The 25,306-nt window shown below is 45.0% G+C and overlaps 3 protein-coding genes across 5 annotated transcripts in view; 1 reads left to right on the top strand and 2 right to left on the bottom strand.

The window, feature by feature from the left end:
* Positions 1–9,398, bottom strand: part of has3 (hyaluronan synthase 3) — a 44,626-nt gene extending 35,228 nt beyond the window's left edge. The window contains exons 1-2 of the mRNA XM_073070540.1: positions 9,035–9,398; positions 3,751–4,377 (exon numbers count right to left, since the gene is read on the bottom strand). Of these exons, the coding sequence (XP_072926641.1) occupies positions 3,751–4,374 (624 nt within the window). The 5' untranslated portion in view covers positions 4,375–4,377; positions 9,035–9,398. The remainder of the gene's footprint in view (positions 1–3,750; positions 4,378–9,034) is intronic.
* Positions 1–25,306, top strand: part of chtf8 (CTF8, chromosome transmission fidelity factor 8 homolog (S. cerevisiae)) — a 159,413-nt gene that overhangs the window by 83,047 nt on the left and 51,060 nt on the right. The window lies entirely within an intron of this gene.
* tango6 (transport and golgi organization 6 homolog (Drosophila)) overlaps positions 15,040–25,306 on the bottom strand; it is a 180,829-nt gene continuing 170,562 nt past the window's right edge. For 2 of the 3 annotated variants that reach the window (XM_073070541.1, XM_073070542.1), the window contains 2 exons: positions 19,654–19,767; positions 15,040–18,293 (listed from right to left, as the gene is read on the bottom strand). In XM_073070541.1, the coding sequence (XP_072926642.1) occupies positions 18,117–18,293; positions 19,654–19,767 (291 nt within the window). In that variant the 3' untranslated portion in view covers positions 15,040–18,116. The remainder of the gene's footprint in view (positions 18,294–19,653; positions 19,768–25,306) is intronic. The other variant, XR_012101957.1, reaches the window with a different exon arrangement.

Raw genomic sequence — 25,306 nt, 5'->3', positions numbered from 1 at the left:
TTGAATATCTCCAGCATGTAAATGTCCTCCTCCTGGTTTCCATCAATGACCATCACCACCTTCAGGTTTGGGTAAGCAATGCGCTTCACAGACACTAGGCACTTCCTCAGGTAGTCAGGGTCCTCCTGGTACGCCGCTATGCAGAGAGCCACTGACTTGGTGAATTTGATGGGTCGGTTCTCCTTCCTGACTCTCCGGTGCTCCAGGAAGGCGAAGAAACTTTGGATGAAGAGATGGAGAGTGAGAAAGGCTCCATACAGTCCAAAGGACAGGTGGTAATGCTCTGTGTAGCTAAACTGATAACCTTTCACATAGGTACTTTCACATCCCCTTGGATCCTGTGCCTCCTTACTTTCTCAATAGGCCTTGCATGGGGTACCTTATCAAATGCCTTGTTAAAATCCATATACACTATATCTACGGCTCTACCTTCATCAATGTGTTTAGTCACATCCTCAAAAAATTCAATCAGGCTCGTAAGGCATGACCTGCCTTTGACAAAGCCATGCTGACTATTCCTAATCATATTATGTCTCTCCAAATGTTCATAAATTCTGCCTCTCAGGATCTTCTCCATCAACTTATAATTTCCTGAGCTATCCCTACTCCCTTTCTTGGATAAGGGAACAACATCCGCAACCCTCCAATCCTCCGGAATCTCTCCCATCCTCATTGATGATGCAAAGATCATTGCCGGAGGCTCAGCAAACTTCTCCCACACTTTCCACAGTAGCCTGGGGTACATCCCGTCCAGTCCCGGTGACTTATCCAACTTGATGCTTTCCAAAAGCTCCAATACATCCTCTTTGTTAATATCTACATGCTCAAGCTTTTCAGTCCACTGCAAGTCATCCCTACAATCAACAAGATCCTTTTCCGTAGTGAATACTGAAGCAAAGTATTCATTACGTACCTCTGCTATTTCCTCCGGTTCCATACACACTTTTCCACTGTCACACTTGATTGGTCCTATTCTCTCACATCTTATCCTCTTGCTCTTCACATACTTGTAGAATGCCTTGGGGTTTTCCTTAATCCTGTCCACCAAGGCCTTCTCACGGCCCCTTCTGGCTTTCCTAATTTTATTCTTAAACTCCTTGCTGCTAGATAGATAGATAGATAGATAGATAGATAGATAGATAGATAGATAGATAGATAGATACTTTATTCATCCCCATGGGGAAATTCAACTTTTTTTTCCAATGTCCCATACACTTGTTGTAGCAAAACTTGTTCTAGCCTTATAATCTTCTAGATTCCTATCATTCCCTAGTTTTTTGAACCTTTCGTAAGCTCTTCTTTTCTTCTTGACTAGATTTACAACAGCCTTTGTACACCACAGATCTTGTACCCTACCATCCTTTCCATGTCTCATTGGAACGTACCTACTCAGAACCCCACGCAAATATCACCTGAACATTTGCCACATTTCTTCCATACATTTCCCTAAGAACATCTGTTTCCAATTTTATGCTTCTTGTCTTAGACTCTCCCACCATGAAAAATTATTCTTGTTTTCCACCATATTTAACCCCCTCCAATTGATATACTTTTTTGGCAGCTTAACTCTCAACCTCCACCTGGGAAAACAATTCCTGCCTATCCAGTCTGTCCTTAGAACTGTAACGTTCCATTCCTGGTGAACCTCCTCTGCATACTCCCTAATGTGTGCATGTCCTCCATAGAGTAAAAATACTTACAATTTTGTTTATAACCACAAAATGAAAGCAGTGTCCAGCAACAACGTGTACCATTTGAAAACTAATAACAGTAACTATTAATAATAGTAATTATTAATAATGAATAATTAGAGCAAATGGTACCCGCAGTAGCAAGTTTCTTGATGGCTACAAGTGTACTTTTAGAGAAGTTAAGAGGGCACAGAGAGATCTGGCAGGTAAGGTCAGAATAAAATCCCAAGAGATTCTCTAGGTATATTCAGAGTAAAAGGGAAGGTGGCTGGAGAGAGATTAGGCCCCCTTATGATCAACACGGCCATGTGTGGAACCAAGGAAAATTGCTGACATTTTTAACAAATATCTCTTGTCAGTTTTTACAGTGGTGAAAATGATGGATGCTAAGAAAATAAGGGTGATGATTGCTGATGTCTTGAACCACATTTGATTTAGCGGGGAGGAGGTATTGGAAGCCTTGAAGTGCATAGAGCAGGTAAATTAAGGCAGAATAACCAAAACAGAATCAATGAAAGATGCCCAAATTGGTGTGGTCTTTAATTGATTCTATTATGGTAATTATTCTATTATAGATTTATTAAGTATGCCTGCAAAAAAATGAATCTCAGGTAGTATTTGGTGACTTTGAACTTTGAACCTTGAAATCCCCGGGGCCTGACCTAATGTCTTGAGAAGCTATAGCAGAAATTGCAGAGACTGCTGCTTCATCTCTGGCATCAGGAGAGGTTTTGGAGAACTAGAGAATGGTTAATATGGTACCATTGTTTAAAAAATGTAGCAAATCAAACCACAAAACTACAGGCCAATGAGTTTGACATTGGTGGTGGGTAAATTGCTGGGGGGAATTCTGTGGGACAGGATCTACAGGTTCTGAGTAGGGATAGTAAGCAGGCTGTGTGTATGAGAAGTCGTGTCTGACAAATCTCTTGTTCTTCATGAAGGTAACCAAGAAGGTAGATAAGGGTAAGGCAATGGATGTTGTCTATGTGGACTTCAGCTGCACCTTTGACAAGGTTCCTCATGGCAGACTAGTTTAGAAGGTTAGATCGCATGGATCCAGGGGGCACAAGGGATTTGATTCATAATTGGCTTAGTAAGAGGAAACAGTGGGTGATTTTCGAGGATTGTCTCAGACTTGAGGCCTGTCTCTAGTGTTGTGTTACAGATGTTGGTGCTGAGGTTTGTTGTTTGTAACTTATATAAATATTTTTGATGTTAATGTACAAGGCAGGGTTAGTACGTTACAAACAAGAGAAAATCTGCAGGTGGTGGAAATCTGAGCAACACACACAAAATGCTGGAGGAACTCAGCAGGCCAGGCAGCATCTATGGAGAAGAGTACCATTGACATTTTGGGCTGAAACCCTTCAGCAGGACGGAAGGAAAAAAGCTGAGGAGTAGATTTGAAAGGTTGGGGGAGGGGGAGGAGAAACACCAGGCGATAGGTGAAACTTGGAGGGGGAGGGATGAAGCAAAGAGCTAGGAAGTTGATTGGTGAAAGAGACAGAAAGCCATGGAAGAGAGAAGAAAGTGGGGGGACACCAGAGGGAGGTGATGGGCAGGCAAGGAGATGACATGAGAGAGGAACAAGGGGATGGGAAATGGTGAAGTTTGAGAAATCTCGTTACACCTGGCATTTCTCTCTCCCCTCCTGCCATCTTTCAAATCTACTCCTTAGCTTTTTTTCTTCAGTCTTGCCAAAAGGTTTTGGCCCAAAACATCAACTGTAAGGTTAGTAAATTTTGTGGAAGGTTATAAAAAATTACAAGGGGACCTTGATCAGGTGGGTAGCTGGGCTGAGGATTGGCAAATGGACTTTAATTCAGATAAATGTGAGATATTGCAATTTGGGACATCAAACCAGGGTGACCATGTGCAGGCTAATGGTCAGCACAGAAAGAATGGGCCTGATTCCATGCTGTTTCAGGTTCTGTAACTAGCTGTATACAGGTAGCTGCTCACTAGGAGAGCAGACCCAGGTTCTAGTTACCAGCCACATACCTTTCAATGCCAGCATTAACAACATCTCATTCCCCAATAGCTGCCCGTCACCCACCTGTATGTAATCCACAGAGTCTCCCAGGGCAGCAAAGGCTGTGTACATCACCTCCCGCTTCCCTCCCCACATCTGCATAATGCAGGAGAACGTGGACTGGCTGACGATTTGCTGCACCCTGCTCTTGCCCTCGTTGTGGGTGAATGTGGTCTCTCCAGGCCCCTCCTGGTGGTAGTTACTCTGCCAGATGTAGGAGGCGGTGTTCTCGGCACCCATCAGCTCATTGAATATCTCCAGCATGTAAATGTCCTCCTCCTGGTTTCCATCAATGACCATCACCACCTTCAGGTTTGGGTAAGCAATGCGCTTCACAGACACTAGGCACTTCCTCAGGTAGTCAGGGTCCTCCTGGTACGCCGCTATGCAGAGAGCCACTGACTTGGTGAATTTGATGGGTCGGTTCTCCTTCCTGACTCTCCGGTGCTCCAGGAAGGCGAAGAAACTTTGGATGAAGAGATGGAGAGTGAGAAAGGCTCCATACAGTCCAAAGGACAGGTGGTAATGCTCTGTGTAGCTAAACTGATAACCTTTCACATAGGTACAGGTGATGGCGCCCAGAATGGACAGGGCAAACAAGGTGCTGGCTGTGATCCGGACTGCAGAGTAGAGTCGCTCTCTGGCCATTTTCTGTAACAGGAAGCAGAAACACAATTTAAGGAGTTGGGAGATTACTTCAAAAGGTGAATCTCCGGGTAGTGGTTTCAGGATTACTTTCAGTATCACGCACTGGTGAGAATAGCAATGGGGATGAGACCAGGTGAATGCAATGAAGAGATAATGCAGGAAGTGATTACAAGACATGGTGGCAAGGTGATCAAACCTGACAATTTATTATTAAGGGATATTTGACTTTCAGGAAGGACAGGCAGGGAGGAAAGGGAGTTGGGTAGCACAGAGGGATGACCGTTTGGGTGGAGGTTAAACTCAGCAAAGGAAGGAGAATAATTAGCAGGTCAGGCAGCATCTGTGGAGGAAAAGCAGAGAAAGAAGTAGTGGGGATGAGTGGACCAACGGGACTTCCTCTGATTGACTGGGATTTGATGACAGTGTGATAATGGGTGGACAGTTAAATCACATTAAACCTCCTTGTGCTGGGGAATGTGCTCAGTGGATACAAACAAACTAAAAGGACAGGCAAAGGTCCAGGAACTCGCACAAGGAATAATGAAGATTGTGCTGGATCTCACTGTAACAGTGTGGGAGATCACAGAGCAATAGTGGGATAGGGACTATAGTGGGAAACAGCAGCTTAGGAACACTCCTGTGGGCCAAACACACATCATGGAGTCATACAGTGATGGGGAGCATCCCTTATGAGAATAGGTTGAGTGAACTCGGCCTTTTCTCCTTGGAGCGACAGAGGATGAGAGGTGACCTGATAGAGGTGTACAAGATAATGGAGGGCATTGATCGTACGGATAGTCAGAGGCTTTTTCCCAGGACTGAAATGGCTAGCACGGAAGGGCACAGTTTTAAGGTGCTTGAAAGTAGCTACAGAGGAGACGTCAAGGGTAAGTTTTTTATGCAGAGAGTGGGGAGTGCATGGAATGGGCTGCTGGAGATGGTGATGGAGGTGGATAAGATAAGGTCTTTTAAGAGACTCCTGGATAGGTACATGAAGCTTAGAAAAATGGAGGGCTATTGGCAACCCTGGGTTATTCTAAAGTAAGTACATGTTCAGCACAGTGTTGTGGGCCGAAGGGCCTGTATTGTGCTGTAGGCTTTCTATGAAACAGACCCTTCGGCCCAACTGGTCCATGCTGACCAAGTTCCCTTATAAGTTAGTCCCATTTTTGTCTGTTTGCCCATATCCGTTTACATCAGGGAGTTCCCAAGCAGGAGTCCATGGACCCCTTGCTAAATGAGATTGGGCCATGGCATAAAAAATGCTGGGAATCCCAGCTCCAAAAAATGTATCTGTCCAATGTTGTTGATCTGGTCTTGGTCATTAAATCCACCTCTGCAATCTCACACACAGCTACAGAATGGTACAATGGGGTTGCTCACTGGAGCTGATACAAAGTAGAAGTGTTAACACCTTGGTGACCAGAAAACAAGGAAAATCACTTCATAGTAAACAACAAACTTCACTGAGATTGGTCTTCAGTAGATTCAAAGCACAAACATTACTGATTTTCCCAAGTAAGAGCATCCTTGCCTAAAGAGTTCTCAATTGTTCCTTCATTCCCTACCTGACTCTTCTCACACTCCTGAAAGGCTCACCTCAGCCGCAGCAAGTCAGGTGACAAACCTGAGTGTATAGTATACGCAGCAACCTCTCCGGACTCTGGATTGGGGATTGCCAAACGTTATGTGGATTTTCTGGTGTAGTCTGTTTTGTCATGTGTTTTTGTGATATCATTCTGGAGGAACGTTGTCTCATTTTTTAACTGCATCGCATTTGTGGTTTTTAAATGACAATAAACTGAATCTGAATCTGAATTAACATTAAAGGTGGTCGGGATGTCCTGTTAATCTCCGGTCAATATTTTGTCCACAGTGTTATTGAAGTACAGTAATGGTCAGCACATGAGACAGGTGCTTGTGATGCCTTTCTACAGCTGAGGAAGGTGAAACTTTCAAACTAGCCAAGTACCTGAGTTGTGCTGAGAGGGAGGCATCACATTGTTGACCCAGAGGACATCAGACCACCCTGTTATTTCTTCCTTCTCAAGTGTATAATCCCTGCAAATGAATCCAGCCATTTCCATCTGTCTCATAAGTAACTGCATAATGTGAAGGTGCACAATACAGGGAATGCAGAGCACATTGAATGGCCCTCCAGTATCAACTTGAGCAACAATAAAGGCAGCTAAATGCAGGGAGAGAGGCAGGAGAAAGGAAATTACAGGCCGGTTTGTCTGACCTCACTGGTTAGGAAGTTGTTGGAGATGATTGTTAATTATGTGGTTTGGGGTGCATGGGGGCACATGATAAACTAAGCCAAAGTCATCATGGTTTCCTTAAGGGACACCAAATATAATGCCAGTTGTGGATATTGTACATTTAGATTTTCAGAAGGTGTCTCACAAGGTGCCACACATGAGGATGCTTAACAAGCTATGAGCCCATGGTATTACATGAAAGATTCTATCATGGATAGGACATTGGTTTATTGGCTGGAGGCAATAAAGGGAACCTTTTCTGGTTGGCTGCCAATGACTAGTGGTGTTCCACAGGGGTCTGTGTTAGGACTGATTCTTTTTATGTTATATGTCAACAAATTGGATGATGGTATTGATGGCTTTATTGCAAAGTTTGCAGTTAATACGAAATTAGATGGAGGAGTAGGTAGTTATGAGGAAGCACAGTGGCTACAGAAGGACTTCAGATTAACAGAATGGGCAAATAAGTGACAGATGGAATAGAGTGTCAGGATGTGTGTGGTCATGTACTTTGGTAGACAAAATGAAAGGGTAGATGACTAAGAACATAAGACCATAAGATATTTGGCACATTGAGTTTGCTCCACCATTTCATCAATTTTCCTCTCAGCCCCAACCTCCTGTCTTCTCCCCATATCCCTTCATGCCCTGACCAATCAAGAATCGATCAACCTCTGCCTTAAATATACATACAGACTTGGGATCCACAGCTGCCTGTGGCAAAGAATTCCACAGATTCACCACTCTCTGGTTAAAGAAATTCCTCCTTATCACTGTTCTGAAAGGACATCCCTCTGTTCTGAATCTGTGTTCTCTATCTTTGACTATTACACTAGGCAACATCCTCTCCACATCCACTCGATCAAGGCCTTTCCCCACTCGATAGGTTTCAATGAGGTCACCTCTCATCTTTTGGGGAATTAACCTTTAGGGAATCCTGCACAAGGACTCCCAAGTCCATTTGTGCCTTAGATTTTTGAGTTTTACTACCCTAAGTATTATACCCTATGTTTCTGCTCCCTCTATAGTTACTACCCTGAGTATTACATGCTGTGTACCTGCTCTCTCTACAGTTATTACCCTGAGTATTATACCCTGTGTAACTGCTCTCTCTACAGTTATTACCCTGAGTATTCTACCATGTACCTTTTCTCTCTACAGTTACTACCCTGAGTATTACACCCTGCATACCTGCTCACTCTACAGTTGCTACTGAGTATTATACCCAATGCCTGCACCCTCTAGAGTCATCACCCTGAGTATTATATCCTGTATTCCTGATCGCTCTACAGTTACTACCTTGAGTATTACACCCTATGTAACTGCTCTCTCTACAATGTCACCACCCTGAGTATTATAATCTGTGTCCTGCTCTCTCTACAGTTACTGTTCTGTGTATTATAACCTGTGTACCTACTCCCTGACCAGTTACTACCTGGAGTATAATACCCTGTTTACCTGCTCTCTCTACAGCTACTACCTTGAGTATGACACACTGTGTACCTGCTCTCTCTACAGTTACTATCCTGAGTATTATAACCTGTGTACCTGCTCCCTCTACAGTCATCACCCTGAGTATTATACCCTGTGTATCTCCTCTGCACAGTCACTCCCCTGAGTATTACCATCTGTGTACCTGCCTTCACTACCATTACTACCCTGAGTATTATATCCTATGTCCCTGCCCTCTCTACAATTACTACCCTATTATACCCTGTGTACCTGCTCTCTACACAATCACCACCCTGAGTATTATAACCTGCGTTCCTGCTCCCTCTACGGTCACTACCCTGAGTACTATGCCCTGTGTACCTGCTCTCTTCAGTTACTATTCTGAGTATTACGTCCCGTGTACCTGCTCTTTCTATAGTTACTACCCTGCGTACCTTTTCTCTCTACACAGTCATCACTCTGAGTATTATACTCTGTGTACCTGCTCTCTACAGTTACTCCCCTGAATATTATACCCCTTGTATCAGTTCTCTCTACACAGTCATCACCTTGTGTACTATACCTGCGTACCTGCTCTGTCTACACAGTCACCTGCCCGTGTACCTGCTTGCTCCACAGTGGCCTTGTCTCTGCATTGTTTGGCCGCACTGGACGTTTCGTGGTACTGGTCTGCGTGAAACCTCTGTGTGACCGCAGTCTCCGTGTGGGACTGCGCTGCCTGCGGTATTGTTACTGTTGTATTCCATCCTTGCTCTTGTAATCGGTGCTTTGTGTCTTTGTGTAACTGTACGGGAGCCAATTGGCTCGTTTAGTCCTCTACAAGATTATCCCACTATCCTCTCACTCTGCCCTAGGAATTCTTCCAGACACTCGTCTTCGGCTGAACCTGCCACCGCTCCTCGCCCTTCACGTCACACACCCGCAGCGTAAAATCATTTTTATGTCACCTTATCACCTCAGTCGCTCCTTGTCTGCTGTCTCCGCTGGCTCTCTGGTGCGGGTCTAAAAGTGAAGGGACACACCGTCGCCCCTCTGTCAGTCTCTCTTTGTCTAGCTGCAATTGAGGGGATTGCCCGTTTCCGAGTTCTCTCCGTTCGCTTTGGAAACAGCGCCGAATTCCGAGTGAAGCCGAAAAGCGAACGATTAACCTTTCATCGTCTTCGCCCGGCGGTCTCACCTTCACTCCCCCGCGGCCCCGAATGCAAAGGGCTGTAACGTGTCTCCCTAAAGTAAAGGCGGAAAATCGTTGAATCCTCCCCCGTGCCGCCCTCCCATCCAAACCCAACCCACAAGCGGGGGTAAACCGCCGGTATTCTTGAGGGAAACGGGAAAGGGAGTGTGGGAGTGGAGCGGGATGAGCGATGAGAGGAGGGAGGGAGAGGAAGATTTGAGAGGATGTTTCCTGTGGTGGGGGTATCCAGAACTAGAGGACACAGCCTCAAAATTGAGGGTCGACCATTTAGAACAGAAGAAAGGAAGATTGATTTTTTGTAGCCAAACAGTGGTGAATCTGTGGAATGCTCTGCCACAGACAGCGGTGGAAGCCAGGTCAGTGGGTAAATTTCAGGCGGAAGTTGATAGATTCCTGATTGGTCGGGGTATTAAGTGATATAGTAAGAGGGCAGATATATGGGTTGATTGGGATCCGGGATCAGCCATGACGGAATGGCGGAGCGGACTCGATGGTCTGAGTGGCCTCATTCTGCTTTTATGTCTTGTGGGAGGAGGAGGAGAAGGAGAGGAAAGAGGGAGGACAGGGTGTAGGGAGGAGGGGGATGGTGGAGGGTGGGGGGGAAAGGTTGCATGGCAGTGAAAGACTGCAGATTAGAGAGACTGATCGTACTCAGGGTGTGAGGTGAGGAAGGGAGACACGGACGGCAGCTGCGGGAATCTGGACTGACACAAAGTGCCAAATGAGGAGCAGGTCAGGCCACATCTGTGGAGGGAAATGAACAGTTCCTGTCTCGGTTCATCAGGTCTGAGATGAGAAACGATTCCCAGGTTTAATTACCACATCTTTCCATTGAATGGCCCGAAACAGGCTCTGGAGCTTTTTGGGAATGTGAACAAAGTGAATCGCCTCCGGCACCGAGCGTGGAGAGAGAGCGGAGTGTCCACATGACAGGTGGCGCTCAACTTCATCCACGCAACACTTCGGAACAATTATTTAATATAACGAATCCCGCAGCACAGAAACAGTCCGTTCGGCCCGCTACAACCCTGCCGATTATCCTGTACCTATCTCCCAATAGCCACCACTCAGACCGGAGCCTACTCCGCCTTTAGTGAATCAAGAGCTGGCCCAGTTTGGAATACGGAGATACTACATTTCTGAGGTAGTGCATTCCAACCACCGCTCCCCCCCGAATCCCTCCAACCCTCTTACCCCTTTATACTCTGCCCCTACGGGAACAGACCCCGCCGGTCCAGTCCCCTTATCAGTTCCAGGCGATATCTGGTGTATCTCCACCTGGAAAGTCAATTGTCCATTTCCTCACCATAGACTCTGCCTGACGCGCTGAGTTCCGACGGCAAGTTGTTGCTGTTTCATATTTTAGTCTCTTGTCGCCATGGAACAGTACAGGCCCTTCGGCCCACGATGTTGTGCCAAACTTTTAATCTACTTTAAGATCAATCTAAACCTTCCCTCCTACACAGGCCTCCATTTTTCTATCATCCATGCGTCTATCAGAGTCTTTTAAATGTCCTAAATAAACCTATTTCTACTACCATCCCTGACAGGAAATTCCATGTGCCAGCCGCTCTCCAATCCTGAACTTGTTCAACCTATCCTCATAAGCATGTATGTTCTCTTGGTGTGAGGGCGGGAGGAGACAGACGTCAGGCAGAGCTGTAATGGTAGGGGACTCCATAGTGAGAGGTCCAGAAAGGGGTTTCTGAGGCAACAGGCGGGATTTAAGGATGGTGTGTTGCCTCCCTGGTGCCAGGATCCAGGACGTCACGGACCGATTGCAGGGCATCTTCAAGGGTGAAGGTGAACAGCCGTAAATGGTAGTGCATGTCGGCACAAATGACGTCGGGAAGAAGAAGAAAGAAATTCTGCACTGTGACTCCAGAGAACTCGGAAGGAGGCTGAAAAGCAGGACCTCCAGGGTGGTTATCTCCGGTTTGCTTCCAGTTATTCGTGCTAGTGAGGGCAGGACAGGGAGCTATGGGATCTCAATGTGTGGCTGAGGAGCTGGTGCGGCAAGCAGGGTTTTAGATTCTTAGACCACTGGGATCTGTTTTGGGGTAAGGATGAATGTACAAAGGAGACGGGTTGCACCTTAACAGGCGGGGAACCAGCATTCCGGCAGGCAAGTTTGCCACTGCTACACGGGTATGTTTAAACTAATAAGTGGGGGGGGGGGGGTGAGGAGACGAACTGGAAATATAAGAATGGAGTTAAAGGGAAAGAGAGAATAAGTTAAGAAAGACAACAGAATTAAAGGGGCAGAAAGCTCAGGAAGGGATTGGAGAGTATGGCCAAGTGCAATAGGGATGGATGTGAGAAGCGAGGGAAGTAATGGATTAAAAGTATTATATATGAATGCACGAAGTATAAGAAATAAAGTGGATGAGCTTGAGGCTCAGTTGGAAATTGGTAAGTATGATGTTGTAGGAATAACAGAGACATGGCTGCAAGAGGACCAGGGCTGGGAAATGAATATTCAAGGATACGCCCTATGGAAAGGACAGACAGGTGGGCAGAGGGGGTGGGGTGGCTCTGTTGGTGAGGAATGAAATTCAGTCCCTTGTGAGGGGTGACATAGAATCAGGAGATGTAGAGTCAGTATGGATAGAACCGAGAAACTGTAAGGGCAAGAAGACCCTAATGGGAGTTAACTACAGGCCCCCAAATAGTAGCCTGGGTATAGGGTGCAAGTTGACTCATGAGTTAAAATTGGTATGTCGCAAAGGTAATGCTACGGTTGTAATGGGAGATTTCAACATGCAGGTAGACTGGGAAAATCAGGTTGGTACTGGACCCCAAGAAAGGGAGTTTGTGGAGTGCCTCTGAATGAATTCTTAGAGCAGCTTGTATTGGAGCCTACCAGGGAGAAGGCAATTCTGGATCTAGTGTTGTGTAATGAACCAGATTTGAGAAGGGAACTCGAGGTAAAGGAGCCATTAGGAAGTAGTGACCATAATATGATAAGTTTTAATCTACAATTTGAGAGGGAGAAGGGAAAATCCGAAGTGTCAGTATTACAGTTGAACAAAGGGGACTATGGAGCCATGAGGTAAGAACTGGCCAAAGTTGACTGGAAGGATACCCTAGCAGGGATGACAGTGGAACAACAATGGCAGGTATTTCTTGGAATAATACAGAAGGAACAGGATCAGTTCATTCCAAAGAGGAAGAAGGATTCTAAGGGGAGTAGGGTGCGACCATGGCTGACAAGGGAAGTCAAGGACAGTATAAAAATAAAAGAGAAGTATAACATAGCCAAGATAAGTGGGAAGCCAGAGGATTGGGAAACTTTTAAAGAGCAACAGAAGATAACTAAAAAGGCAATACGGGGAGAAAAGATGAGGTACGAAGGTAAGTTAGCCAAGAATATAAAGGAGGATAGTAAAAGCTTCTTCAGGTATGTGAAGAAGAAAAAAAATTGTTAAGACCAAAGTTGGGCTCTTGAAGACAGAAACGGGTGAATTTATTAAGGGGAACAAGGAAATGGCAGACGAGTTGAACAGGTACTTTGGATCTGTCTTCACTAGGGAAGACAGACAATCTCCCAGATGTAATAGTGGCCAGAGGACCTAGGGTAACGGAGGAACTGAAGGTAATTCACATTAGGCAGAAAATGGTGTTGGGTAGACTGATGCGACTGAAGGCTGATAAATCCCCAGGGCCTGATGGTCTGCATCCCAGGGTACTTAAGGAGGTGGCTCTAGAAATTGTGGACACATTGGTAATCATTTTCCAATGTTCTATAGATTCAGGATCAGTTCCTGAGGATTGGAGGGTAGCTAATGTTACCCCACTTTTTAAGAAAGGAGAGAGAGAGAGAAAACAGGGAGTTATAGACCAGTTAGCTTGACATCAGTGGTGGGGAAGATGCTGGAGTCAATTATAAAAAATGAAACAGCGACACATTTGGATAGCAGTAACAGGATCCAAGTCAGCATGGATCTACGAAGGGGAAATCATGCTTGACTAATCTTCTGGAATTATAACTATGAAAATGGACAAGGGAGAGCCAGTGGATGTAGTGTACCTGAAATTTCAGAAAGCCTTTGATAAGGTCCCACATAGGAGATTAGTGGGCAAAATTAGAGCACATGGTATTGGGGATAGGGTACTGACTGACATTGATAGAAAATTGGTTGGCAGACAGGAAACATAAAGTAGGGATTAATGGGTCCTTTTCAGAATGGCAGGCAGTGACTAGTGGGGTACCGTAAGGCTTGGTACTGGGACTGCAGCTATTTACAATATACATTAATGATTTAGATGAAGGGATTAAAAGTAAAATTAGCAAATTTGCAAATGTCACAAAGCTGGGTGGCAGTGTGAAATATGAGGAGGATGTTAGGAGAATGCAGGGTGACTTGGACAGGTTGGGTGAGTGGGTAGATGCATGGCAGATGCAGTTTAATGTGGATAAATGTGAGATTATCCACTTTGGTGACAAGAACAGGAAGGCAGATTACTATCTGAATGGTGTCAAGTTAGGAAAAGGGGAAGTACAACGAGATCTAGGTGTCCTTGTTCATCAGTCACTGAAAGTAAGCATGCAGGTACAGCAGGCAGTGAAGAAAGCTAATAGCATGTTGGCCTTCTTAACAAGGGGAGTTGAGTATAGGAGCAAAGAAGTCCTTCTGCAGTTGTACAGGGCCTTGGTGAGACCACACCTGGAGTATTGTGTTCAGTTTTGGTCTCCAAATTTGAGGAAGGGCATTCTTGCTATTGAGGGAGTGCAATGTAGGTTCACGAGGTTAATTCCCGAGATGGTGGGACTGTCAAATGTTGAAAGATTGGAGTGACTGGGTTTGTATACATTGGAATTTAGAAGGATGAGAGGGGGATCTGATTGAAACATTTAAGATTATTAAGGGATTGGACATGCTAGAGGCAGGAAACATGTTCCCGATGTTGGGGGAGTCCAAAACCAGACGCCACAGTTTAAGAATAAGGGATAGGCCATTTAGAATGGAGTTGAGGAAAAACTTTTTCACCCTGAGTTGTGGATCTATGGAATGCTCTGCCTCAGAAGGCAGTGGAGACCAATTCTCTGGATGCTTTCAAGAAAGAGTTAGGTAGAGCTCTTAAAGATAGCAGAGTCAAGGGATATGGGGAGAAGGCAGGAATGGGGTACTGATTGTGGATAATCAGTCATGATCCCAGTGAATGGTGCTGGCTCAAAGGGCCAAATGGCCTACTCCTGCACCTACTGTCTATTGCCTATTGAGGGCTGAAGGGCTGGAACTTTTAAAATTCGCCAGAGGTATTTTTGAACCAATGTATACATAGATTCTACAAGAGAAGAGGTTGCACTGGATCAAGTCTTTGTGAATGGAGCTTAGCAGGTAGCTGATGTACTACTGGAAGAACATTTTTGGAGAAAGTGACCCCAACTGTAAATTTCAAGGAAATATGGAAAGAGATCAAAGTCCAGAATTGGAAGGGGAGCAATTAATTTCACATTAGCGACTGCTAACAGGTAATTCTTCAATAAGTGAGAATACTGTAATTTCAATTGGAATAGTGAGGATTTAAGGTCAACATGAATCACGTCCTAATTTCTTGAACGGCCTCATGAGTTACATATACTTTTTAAATCAAATCCTGCCTACACTCGCTGTGGATTTTACTCACAGCTCTACTCCACCTGTCAGTCACATTCACAGGCTTACACCGGGTGTCAGTCATGCTCACAGCCCTATATCGGTTGTTGGTTGTACTTGCTACCCTGTCAGTTAGCACTGTTCTTTACTGATTACAGCCTTATTTCAAAGTTCAAAGTAAATTTTATTTGCAAAGTACACTATATACAATTCCCTTTGGTACACTGTTGTAATGTGTGGTAACTCTATCAGCTTGAACTAGTCCGGCCATTCCCCTCTGACCTCTCATTAGTGAGACATTTTCTCCCACATAGTGCCACTCACTGGATTGTTTGCTCTGTTCTCTGTATATTAATATGTGAAAATCCCAGGAGATCAGCGTTTCGGCGATATTCAAACTACTCCATCTGGCACCAGCAATCATTTCACAGTCAAACTCACTTAGATCACATTTCTTAACATTCTGAGCAACTACAAAAGCATGTCTGCATGCTTTTATGCATTGAGTTGCTAACCCTAATGCCTGATTAGATATTTACATTACCCTGACAGGTCCATGTGTACCTAAGCCGGCCAGTGGTGCATGGATTAACCCTAATGCGAGAGGTCCCGGGTTCAAATCCGGCTGGATCCCTTGTACACTTCCCATCCGTGCTGTGTTGAGCTAACAATTCGGCCTCGTAAATAACAAAGAAACAGCAATGCTCCATGCCTTGTGTAAAGGCACAACTACATGTAGATCTAAATGCCTTTGGTAATCCACCAGCCTTGGATTTAAATCCAACAGCTGCAGCATCCCATCCTTCCTTATGTAGTGGATCCTCAGATCCATAATGCCGTGATGCTTGAGCTCCCAGGTGTCCATCTACCACAATAATGCTCAACGTCAGTATGGAGACTGACCTTGTTTCAAAAGTGGACCACCAGACTCAAAAACAGTTACTTTCCCCAGTCAGGATGATCAACACCTCCACCCACTAACCCACTCCTCCCCACCCCAACCACCACTATTTTATCATTTCCTGTCAGTCATCTCTGTAGAAACACTCCTGTGCCTAGTGTCACTTTATGGACATACAATCAATTTCTGTATACTGTATAAGCTATCTGATGTATTTATATTATGTTGTGTTCTTTATCTTAGTGTTGGTGTTGCCTCAGATCCGGAGAAACAATTATTTCATTCTCCTTTACACTTGTGTACTAGAAATTACATTAAACAATCTTGAAAGCAGGACAATGTACAGGTCATTCATATCACAGGTTGTGTGGTGAGGGTAAAGTGGCTTTTCCTTGTTTCCTGCCTGGCAGAGTTAGGCCAGTCAGATTTGATATCAGCCCCCTTGTTTGGAGGGATTGGAATTGGTACCTCAACTGCTGTTGGATGATGCGGCAGACTGAAATTTTTGTTCTGATCACCTTTTCACCCTCACTGTGGGGTGGCTCCCTGCAGCGGAGTCTCTGTGAGAAAGGGGAAATCTCACAACAGTCCTACTGGTTTTGTCTCCCTGACTGACAGCAGAGTGAAGTATCTACAACATAAACTCATTATGCACCTCGACCACTGCGACTGCAGCCTCCAACAACCTTCCTCATCCACAAGGAAAAAGTCTTTACGATCCAGAGGCACATCATCACCTGTATATTTCCCTCCAAATCACATACAGTCTGATCCAAAATATTAAGTCCTCTGTCATCACTGGCTCTAATCCCTGGAACTGAATGAGGTGGCAGTGCTAGCCTGGTCACTCCCACCCAGATCCCAATAAACACATTATTGTAAAAGGCAGTGATGTTGGTTGATATCTGCAGCTGCTGGCCAGATTTCGATACTGAAACAACAGGGCCTAGATAGACACAGATTTAATGTGGGCAAGTGGGAGTGGGATTGGCCCAGATGGGCAAAAGGGCCTGTCTCTGTGTTGTACCACTCCATTACTATTTGTCTTTTAGATTTGTTTAACCAACAGAATATTTGCAACCGTAGGATCATATACTCTCTCCGTATCATTAGACTCAGCCTCCAAACTAATCCACTACACATTGTGTAAGCCCACTCTGCTTACACCATCCACTGACACAGTTCAGATCTACATTACACACAAAATGTTGGAATAACTCAGCAGGTCAGACAGGAATAGACAGTCAATGATTCAGGTCCTGATGGAGAATCTCGGCCCAAAACGACTGTCTGTTCCTCTCCATAGACACTGTCTGAACTGCTGAGCTCCTCCAGCATTTTGTATGTGTTGCTCTGGAGTTCCAGCATCTGCAGAATCTCTTCTGTTTCTGATCTACATTCCATTGTCTATCACTCATTGGAGAAGTGTTTGCCTGCTCCACTGACCAGACTGCTGTGAGAGGATGGGACTGTACTGTGGTTTTAAGCAGCCTGTTGATCACCTATATGCCACAAAGTGCTGCCAAGGGGAACACATATCACACTGCTCCCTGTAACCAGAAGTTGTACAAAACCAAACCAGCTGTGGGTAATTAGCTGAGTTTCCATCTTCAGCAGAACATGCTTCCTCCTCAGACTTCCTTCATATGGTGTCCAGAGCCTGCTGTGAGGAGGAAGGGATTGATGATACATGTCCATGGGTGTTTATGGGCAATCACTCCAGGTTAGAAAGGTCACAGGTTCAGTGAGGGGTCAGTGAGAGGTCAGTATCTTGCAAAGCTCCTGTAAACTCAGTGTTAGCAAGAAGATAATGCCCTCAGTGATGTAATGGGGACAGACAGGGATTGGTAAATGGAGAGGGAAGACCATTCATGCTCTCTGCACAGACAAACGGCAAGGTTTCACTGAGTGTGCGGCTGCCTACGAAGAGCATGATCTCATCTCTGCTGATCACCAGATAGCTGTAAACTCTGATCAACTCCAGACTCTCAGTGATTCTGCAGCACCCACTCTTCCCCACAGTACAATCACAGGTTTCCAACTTCCCATCCCCAGTCTTGGTTCCTGCAGCCCTGCTAGCACTGAACTGACATTCCCACACACACTCATCCCAAAGAACCTTTGCAGTGAATCTGCTGAACCAGAAGAGAGGGGATGGGGTTAACCCAGTGAGTCTCGACAGTGTGGGGTCTGTGAAATCTGTTGCAACCAAGGGGGTAACCTGATGCATGCCAGGCAGAATCAATCATGACTAACAGGTTAAATACAGCAGTTGCGTCAGTCTCTGCACTAGGAATGGTGCAAGTCAGCTGACAACAGCATTCTGGAATTCTTGGTTAGGGAAGGACGGTGATTTCTTTCTCAAGTTTCTCCTCTGGAAACAGAGCCCTTCTGACAACAAGATCCAATTCTTCCAGTGCCAACTGTGCATGCAGTCGTACCACCTCATCCACGTCCCTCTGCACTGAAAACTTCAGCAAGCGGTAGAGGTCACGCAAGACGTCACCCAGGACCTGGAACGAGGAGAACAACAGGTCAACACCAGTTTCACATCAGCACAATTGAGAAGGGTAGGATGGGGGGGGGGGAATACACAGGGAGTCAGAGGGGTGGGAGTGTGTGCAGACGGTCTGGATTGGAATTTAATTGGGATTGATTGTAGCATAGGCAGAAAGGTAAGCACAGGATTAACAAAGTGATGAGGAATCCCCATTCACCTTCCCCCACCTTTCAGCTGTGACGAGCTGCCAGCTCTGAGAAATAAAAGACAACACAAATGTTGAAAACCCAAAATAAAGAAACTGAGCTGATGCATGGTATTGTGCCAGTTAGCACAACAATTTTCAGTGCCAGCAACCTAGGTTCAATTTACGCTGCTGTATGGAGTTTGTATGTTCTCCCTGATGACCGCATGGGTTTCTTCCCACATTCCAAAGATGTTCAGGTTAGAGTTAGTGACTTGTGGGTATGCTATGTTGGCCCCAGATAAATGGCAACACTTGCAGACTGTTGCAAGCAAATCCTCAGACTGTGTTGGTCATTGATACAAATGATGTATTTCACTGTATGTTTTAATATTTTGATGTACTGTACGACCCTACCTACCAGTGTCACCACTTTCACTGAATTATGGACCTGTATTCCCAGATCCCTCTGTTCTACTACATCTTCAGTCCCTTACTGTTCATTGTCTAAGACCTACCCTGGTTGGTCCTACCAGAGTACAACACCTCTTACTTGTCTACTTTAAATTCCATCTGCCATTTTCCAGCCGGTTCAGATCCTGCTGCAAGCCATGACTGTCTTCCTCACTGTCCACTACACCCTCAATCTTGGTGTCAACCACATTATCATCCAGATCATTAATACAGATGACAAACAATGGACCCAGCGCCAATCCCTGTGGCACACCACTAGTCACAGGCCTCCAGTCAGAGAGGCAACCATCTACTACCACTCTCAGGCTTCTCCCACAAAGTCAATATCTAATCCAATATCTCTCACATTCCTTCTCAGCAAGTATGTACAATGTTGGTGAAGAACAAAACCAAGGTTCTGTATGACTGGAGCAATCCTGGGCTCCAGTCTGTACAGTGAAGACCTACATACCACTTGCTCTTATTACCTTGTCAGCACATTGGCCTTCAGTGACCTGTGCCCAGGCACATCCACATCCCTGAACTCCACCACAAAGTAAACAAGCACGTGTTGTGCAAAATGGAGAACCCTACATTTTTTCGACAGTGCATAGTATCTGCCATGATTTTCATAGTGTTTTCAGTGTCTGGAGCCTCAGGACATCTCTGAAGGAGCTGGCCATCTCTATGCTGTTTTTTCACTGAAAAACCTGCAAACAGAAAGTTCCTCCCTCACCTGAAGAGCCTTGTCACAAAGTCCCCGGAGCAGGAGCGTGATAACGTGAATTGCAGCCCGACGTACCTCAGCTTCACGTTCTGTCTTAACGACGGCAGAAAGGCATGTTGACACCTGGGTGGAGAGCAGAGTGACTTTGTGAAACTGGAACACCAGGACCACCAACAATGGTTTACAGCGCAATGATTAATCGTGACAGGTTGCAATAAGTGAATCAAAGTTCAAAGTAAATTTATTATCAAAGTATGTATGCGACTATAACTTAAGACTCATTCTCTTGCAGGCACTTACATGAAAAATACAATAGAATCACAAAAAATTATGAAGACTGATAAACAACCAATGTACAAAAAAGATAAACTGTGCAAATAAACAAAATAATACTGAGAACATGAGATGTAAAGAGTCCTTGAAAATGAGTCTTTAGGTCATAGAATCAGTTCAGATTTGAGGTGAGTGAACTTATCCATGCTGGTTCAGGAGGTCGATGTTGTAGGATAATAACTGTTCTTGAACTGGCTATTGTGGGACCTTAGGCTCCTGTACCTCCTGCCCAATGATAGTAGCAAGAAAAGGGCATGACCTGGATGGTGGGTTCCTTGACGATTGACGCCGCTTTCTTGTGGCAGCGCTCTTTATAGATGTGCTCACTGGTGCAGAGGGCTTTGCCTGTGATGGACTGGGCTGTACTCACACTTTCCTGTAGCCTTTTCTATTCCTGGACATTCGTGTTTCAATAACAGGCCTTGATGTAACCAGTGAATGCCATCTTTGGTGTTGGACAGCTGACAACCTCCTGGAACTCATCAACACCTACCCAGGCCTCTCAATTAATCGTCTGATTTTGTCAGGAGTGGCAATATTTCTGCACCTTCCAGTAGCCTGACATCTAGGTATTCCCTTACATTTGAGCTTCCAAAGTGCAACACCTCATACTTGCTTTGATTAAACTCCACCAGCCATTTCTCTGCTGATAGCTGTAACTAATCTATAAGACCATAAGACACAGGAGTAGAATTAGGCCACTCATCCTAGACTACTCCCACTCTGTGCCCACTTGTCCTAGACTCCCACACCATGGGAAATATCCTCTCCACATCTACTCTATCTAGGCCTGTCAACATTCAAAAGGTTTCAATGAGATCCCCCCTCATCTTTCTGAATTCCAGCGAGTACAGTCCCAGAGCCATCAAATGTTCCTCATCTGATAACCCTTTCATTCCTGGAATCATTCTTGTGAACCTCCTCTGAACCCTCTCCAATGCCAGCATATCTTTGCTTTGATGAGGAGCCCAAAAATGTTCACAATACTCAAGGTGAAACCTCACCAGTGCTTTCTAAAAGCCTCAGCATCACATTCCTGCTCTTTTATTCCAGACCTCTTGTAATGAATGCTCACACTGCATTTGCGTTCCTCACTACCGACTCGACCTGCAAGTTAACTTTAAGGGTGTTCTGCACAAGGACACCTGAGTCTATTTGCATCTCAGATTTTTGGATTTTCTCCTCATTTAGAAAATAGTCTGCACATTTATTTCTACTACCAAAGTGCTTGACCATACATTTTCCAACATTGTACTTCATTTGCCACTTTCTTGCCCATTCTCCTAATCTATCTAAGTCCTTCTGCAGCCTTCCTATTTTCTCAACACCACCTGCCCCTCCACCAATCTTTGTATCATCTGCAAATCTGGCAACAAAGCCATCTATCCCATCATCTAAATCATTGATAAATTGCATAAAAAGCAGTCTGTGTGGAACACTGACTTCTGTGAAACACAAGTCTTCACTAGCAGCCAACCAGTAAAGGATCTTTATATTCCCACTTGCTGCCTCTTACCGATCAGCCAATGCTTTAACCATGTTAGTAACTTTCCTGTAATACCATAGGGTCTTAACTTGGTAAGCAGCCTCATGTGTGGCACCTTGTCAAAAGCCTTCAGAATATCCAAATATACAATATCCAATACATCCCCTTTACCTATTCTACTTGTAATCTCCTCAAAGAATTCCAACAGGTTTATCACAGAGACATGGCTCCAGGGTGACCAAGGATGGGAGCTCAACATCCAGGGATATTCAATATTCAGGAGGGATAGACAGGAAAGAAAAGGAGGTGGGGTAGCATTGCTGGTTAGAGAGGAGATTAACGCAATAGAAAGGAAGGACATTAGCCTGGAGGATGTGGAATCGATATGGGTAGAGCTGCATAACACTAAGGGGCAGAAAACGCTGGTGGGAGTTGTGTACAGGCCACCTAACAGTAGTAGTGAGGTTGGGGATGGCATTAAACAGGAAATTAGAAATGCGTGCAATAAAGGAACAGCAGTTATAATGGGTGACTTCAATCTACATATAGATTGGGTGAACCAAATTGGTAAGGGTGCTGAGGAAGAGGATTTCTTGGAATGTATGCGGGATGGTTTTCTGAACCAACATGTTGAGGAACCAACTAGAGAGCAGGCCATTCTCAGCTGGGTATTGAGCAATGAGGAAGGGTTAGTTAGCAATCTTGTTGTGCAAGGCCCCTTGGGTAAGAGTGACCATAATATGGTGGAATTCTTCATTAAGATGGAGAGTGATATAGTTAATTCAGAAACAAAGGTTCTGAACTTGAAGAAGGGTAACTTTGAAGGTATGAGACGTGAATTAGCTAAGATAGACTGGCAAATGATACTTAAAGGGTTGACAGTGGATATGCAATGGCAAGCATTTAAAGATCGCATGGATGAACTACAACAATTGTTCATCCCAGTTTGGCAAAAGAATAAACCAGGGAAGGTAGTGCACCCGTGGCTGACAAGGGAAATTAGGGATAGTATCAAGTCCAAAGAAGAAACATACAAATTAGCCAGAAAAAGCAGCACACCTGAGGACTGGGAGAAATTCAGAGTCCAGCAGAGGAGGACAAAGGGCTTAATTAGGAAATGGAAAAAAGATTATGAGAGAAAGCTGGCAGGGAACATAAAAACTGACTGTAAAAGCTTTTATAAATATGTGAAAAGAAAAAGATTGGTTAAGACAAATGTAGGTCCCTTACAGTCAGAAACAGGTGAATTGATCATGGGGAACAAGGACATGGCAGACCAATTGAATAACTACTTTGGTTCTGTCTTCATTAAGGAGGACAAAAATAATCTTCCGGAAATAGTAGGGAACTGAGGGTCTAGTGAGATGGAGGAACTGAGGGAAATACATGTTAGTAGGGAAGTGGTGTTAGGTAAATTGAAGGGATTAAAGGCAGATAAATCCCCAGGGCCAGATGGTCTGCATCCCAGAGTGCTTAAGTAAGTAGCCCAAGAAATAGTGAATGCATTAGTGATAATTTTTTTAAACTCCTTAGATTCTGGATTAGTTCCTGAGGATTGGAGGGTGGCTAATGTAACCCCACTTTTTAAAAAAGGAGGGAGAGAAAAACGGGGAATTATAGCCTGACATCGGTGGTGGGGAAAATGCTAGAGTCAGTTATCAAAGATGTGATAACAGCACATTTGGAAAGCGGTGAAGTCATCGGACAAAGTCAGCATGGATTTGTGAAAGGAAAATCATGTCTGACGAATCTTATAGAATTTTTTGAGGATGTAACTAGTAGAGTGGATAGGGGAGAACCAGTGGATATGGTATATTTGGATTTTCAAAGGGCTTTTGACAAGGTCCCACACAGGAGATTAGTGTGCAAACTTAAAGCACACTGTATTGGGGGTGAAGTATTGATGTGGATAGAGAATTGGTTGGCAGACAGGAAGCAAAGAGCGGGAATAAACAGGACCTTTTCAGAATGGCAGGCAGTGACTAGTGGGGTACCCCAAGGCTCAGTGCTGGGATCCCAGTTGTTTACAATATATATTAATGATTTAGACGAGGGAATTAAAGGCAGCATCTCCAAGTTTGCAGACGGCATGAAGCTGGGCGGCAGTGTTAGCTGTGAGGAGGATCAGGGTGACTTGGATAGGTTAGGTGAGTGGGCAATTCATGGCAGATGCAATTTAATGTGGATAAATGTGAGGTTATCCACTTTGGTGGCAAGAACAGGAAAAATATTATCTGAATGGTGGCCGATTAGGAAAAGGGGAGGCGCAACAAGACCTGGGTGTCATTGTACACCAGTCATTGAAAGTGGGCATGCAGGTACAGCAGGTGGTGAAAAAGGTGAATGGTATGTTGGCATTCATAGCAAAAGGATTTGAGTACAGGAGCAGGGAGGTTCTACTGCAGTTGTACAAGGCCTTGGTGAGACCACACCTGGAGTATTGTGTGCAGTTTTGGTCCCCTAATCTGAGGAAAGACATTCTTGCCATAGAGGGAGTACAAAGAAGGTTCACCAGATTGATTCCTGGGATGGCAGGACTTTCATATGAAGAAAGACTGGATCAACTGGGCTTATACTCGCTGGAATTTAGAAGATTGAGGGGGGATCTTATTGAAACATATAGAATTCTAAAGGGATTGGACAGGCTAGATGTGGGAAGATTGTTCCCGATGTTGGGGAAGTCCAAAACGAGGGGTCACAGTTTAAGGATAAAGGGGAAACCTTTTAGGACCGAGATGAGGAGAAACTTCTTCACACAGAGAGTGGTGAATCTGTGGAATTCTCTGCCACAGGAAACAGTTGAGACCAGGTCATTGGCTATATTTAAGAGGGAGATAGATATGGCCCCTGTGGCTAAAGGGATCAAGGGGTATGGAGAGAAGGCAGGTACAGGGTTCTGAGTTGGATGATCAGCCATGATCATACTGAATGGTGGTGCAGGCTTGAAGGGCCGAATGGCCTACTCCTGCACCTATTTTCTATGTTTCTATGTCAGGCAAAATTGTTTCAAGGAACCATGCTGATTTTGTCCTGTGTCATCAAGTACTCCATCACCTCATCCTTAACAATTGACTCCAACATCAATTGTCCTATTATGGCCTTTCTTGACCTTCTGCACCATCCATAGATCCACCAATGTGTGGTCTCATCAGCAAGAACGATGAGTCAGCTTACAGAGAGGAGGTGCAGCGGCTAACGGACTGGTGCAGAGCCAACAACCTGTCTCTTAATGTGAACAAAACAAAAGAGATGGTTGTTGACTTCAGGAGGGCACGGAGCGACCACTCCCCGCTGAACATTGACGGCTCCTCGGTAGAGATCGTAAACAGCACCAAATTTCTTGGTGTTCACCTGACGGAGAATCTCACCTGGTCCCTCAACACCAGCTCCATAGCAAAGAAAGCCCAGCAGTGTCTGTACTTTTTGCGAAGGCTGAGCAAAGTCCATTTCCCACCCCCCCCCATCCTCATCACATTCTACAGGGGTTGTATTGAGAGCATCCTGAGCAGCTGCATCACTGCCTGGTTCGGAAATTGCACCATCTCGGATCGCAAGACCCTGCAGCGGATAGTGAGGTCAGCTGAGAAGATCATCGGGGTCTCTCTCCCTGCCATCACGGACATTTACACTACACGCTGCATCTGCAGAGGAAACAGCATTATGAAGGATCCCATGCACCCCTCATACAATCTCTTCTCCCTCCTGCCTTCTGGGAAAAGGCTCCAAAGCATTCAGGCTCTCATGACCAGACTATGTAACAGTTTCTTCCCCCAAGCTATCAGACTCCTCAATACCCGAAGCCTGGACTGACACCTTGCCCTACTGTCCTGTTTATTATTTATT

The sequence above is a fragment of the Hemitrygon akajei genome, chromosome 17, assembly GCF_048418815.1.
Source record: "Hemitrygon akajei chromosome 17, sHemAka1.3, whole genome shotgun sequence".
NCBI lineage: Eukaryota > Metazoa > Chordata > Chondrichthyes > Myliobatiformes > Dasyatidae > Hemitrygon > Hemitrygon akajei.
Note: the sequence above shows the minus strand (reverse complement) of the source record. Positions and strands in the feature narration are given on the sequence as shown.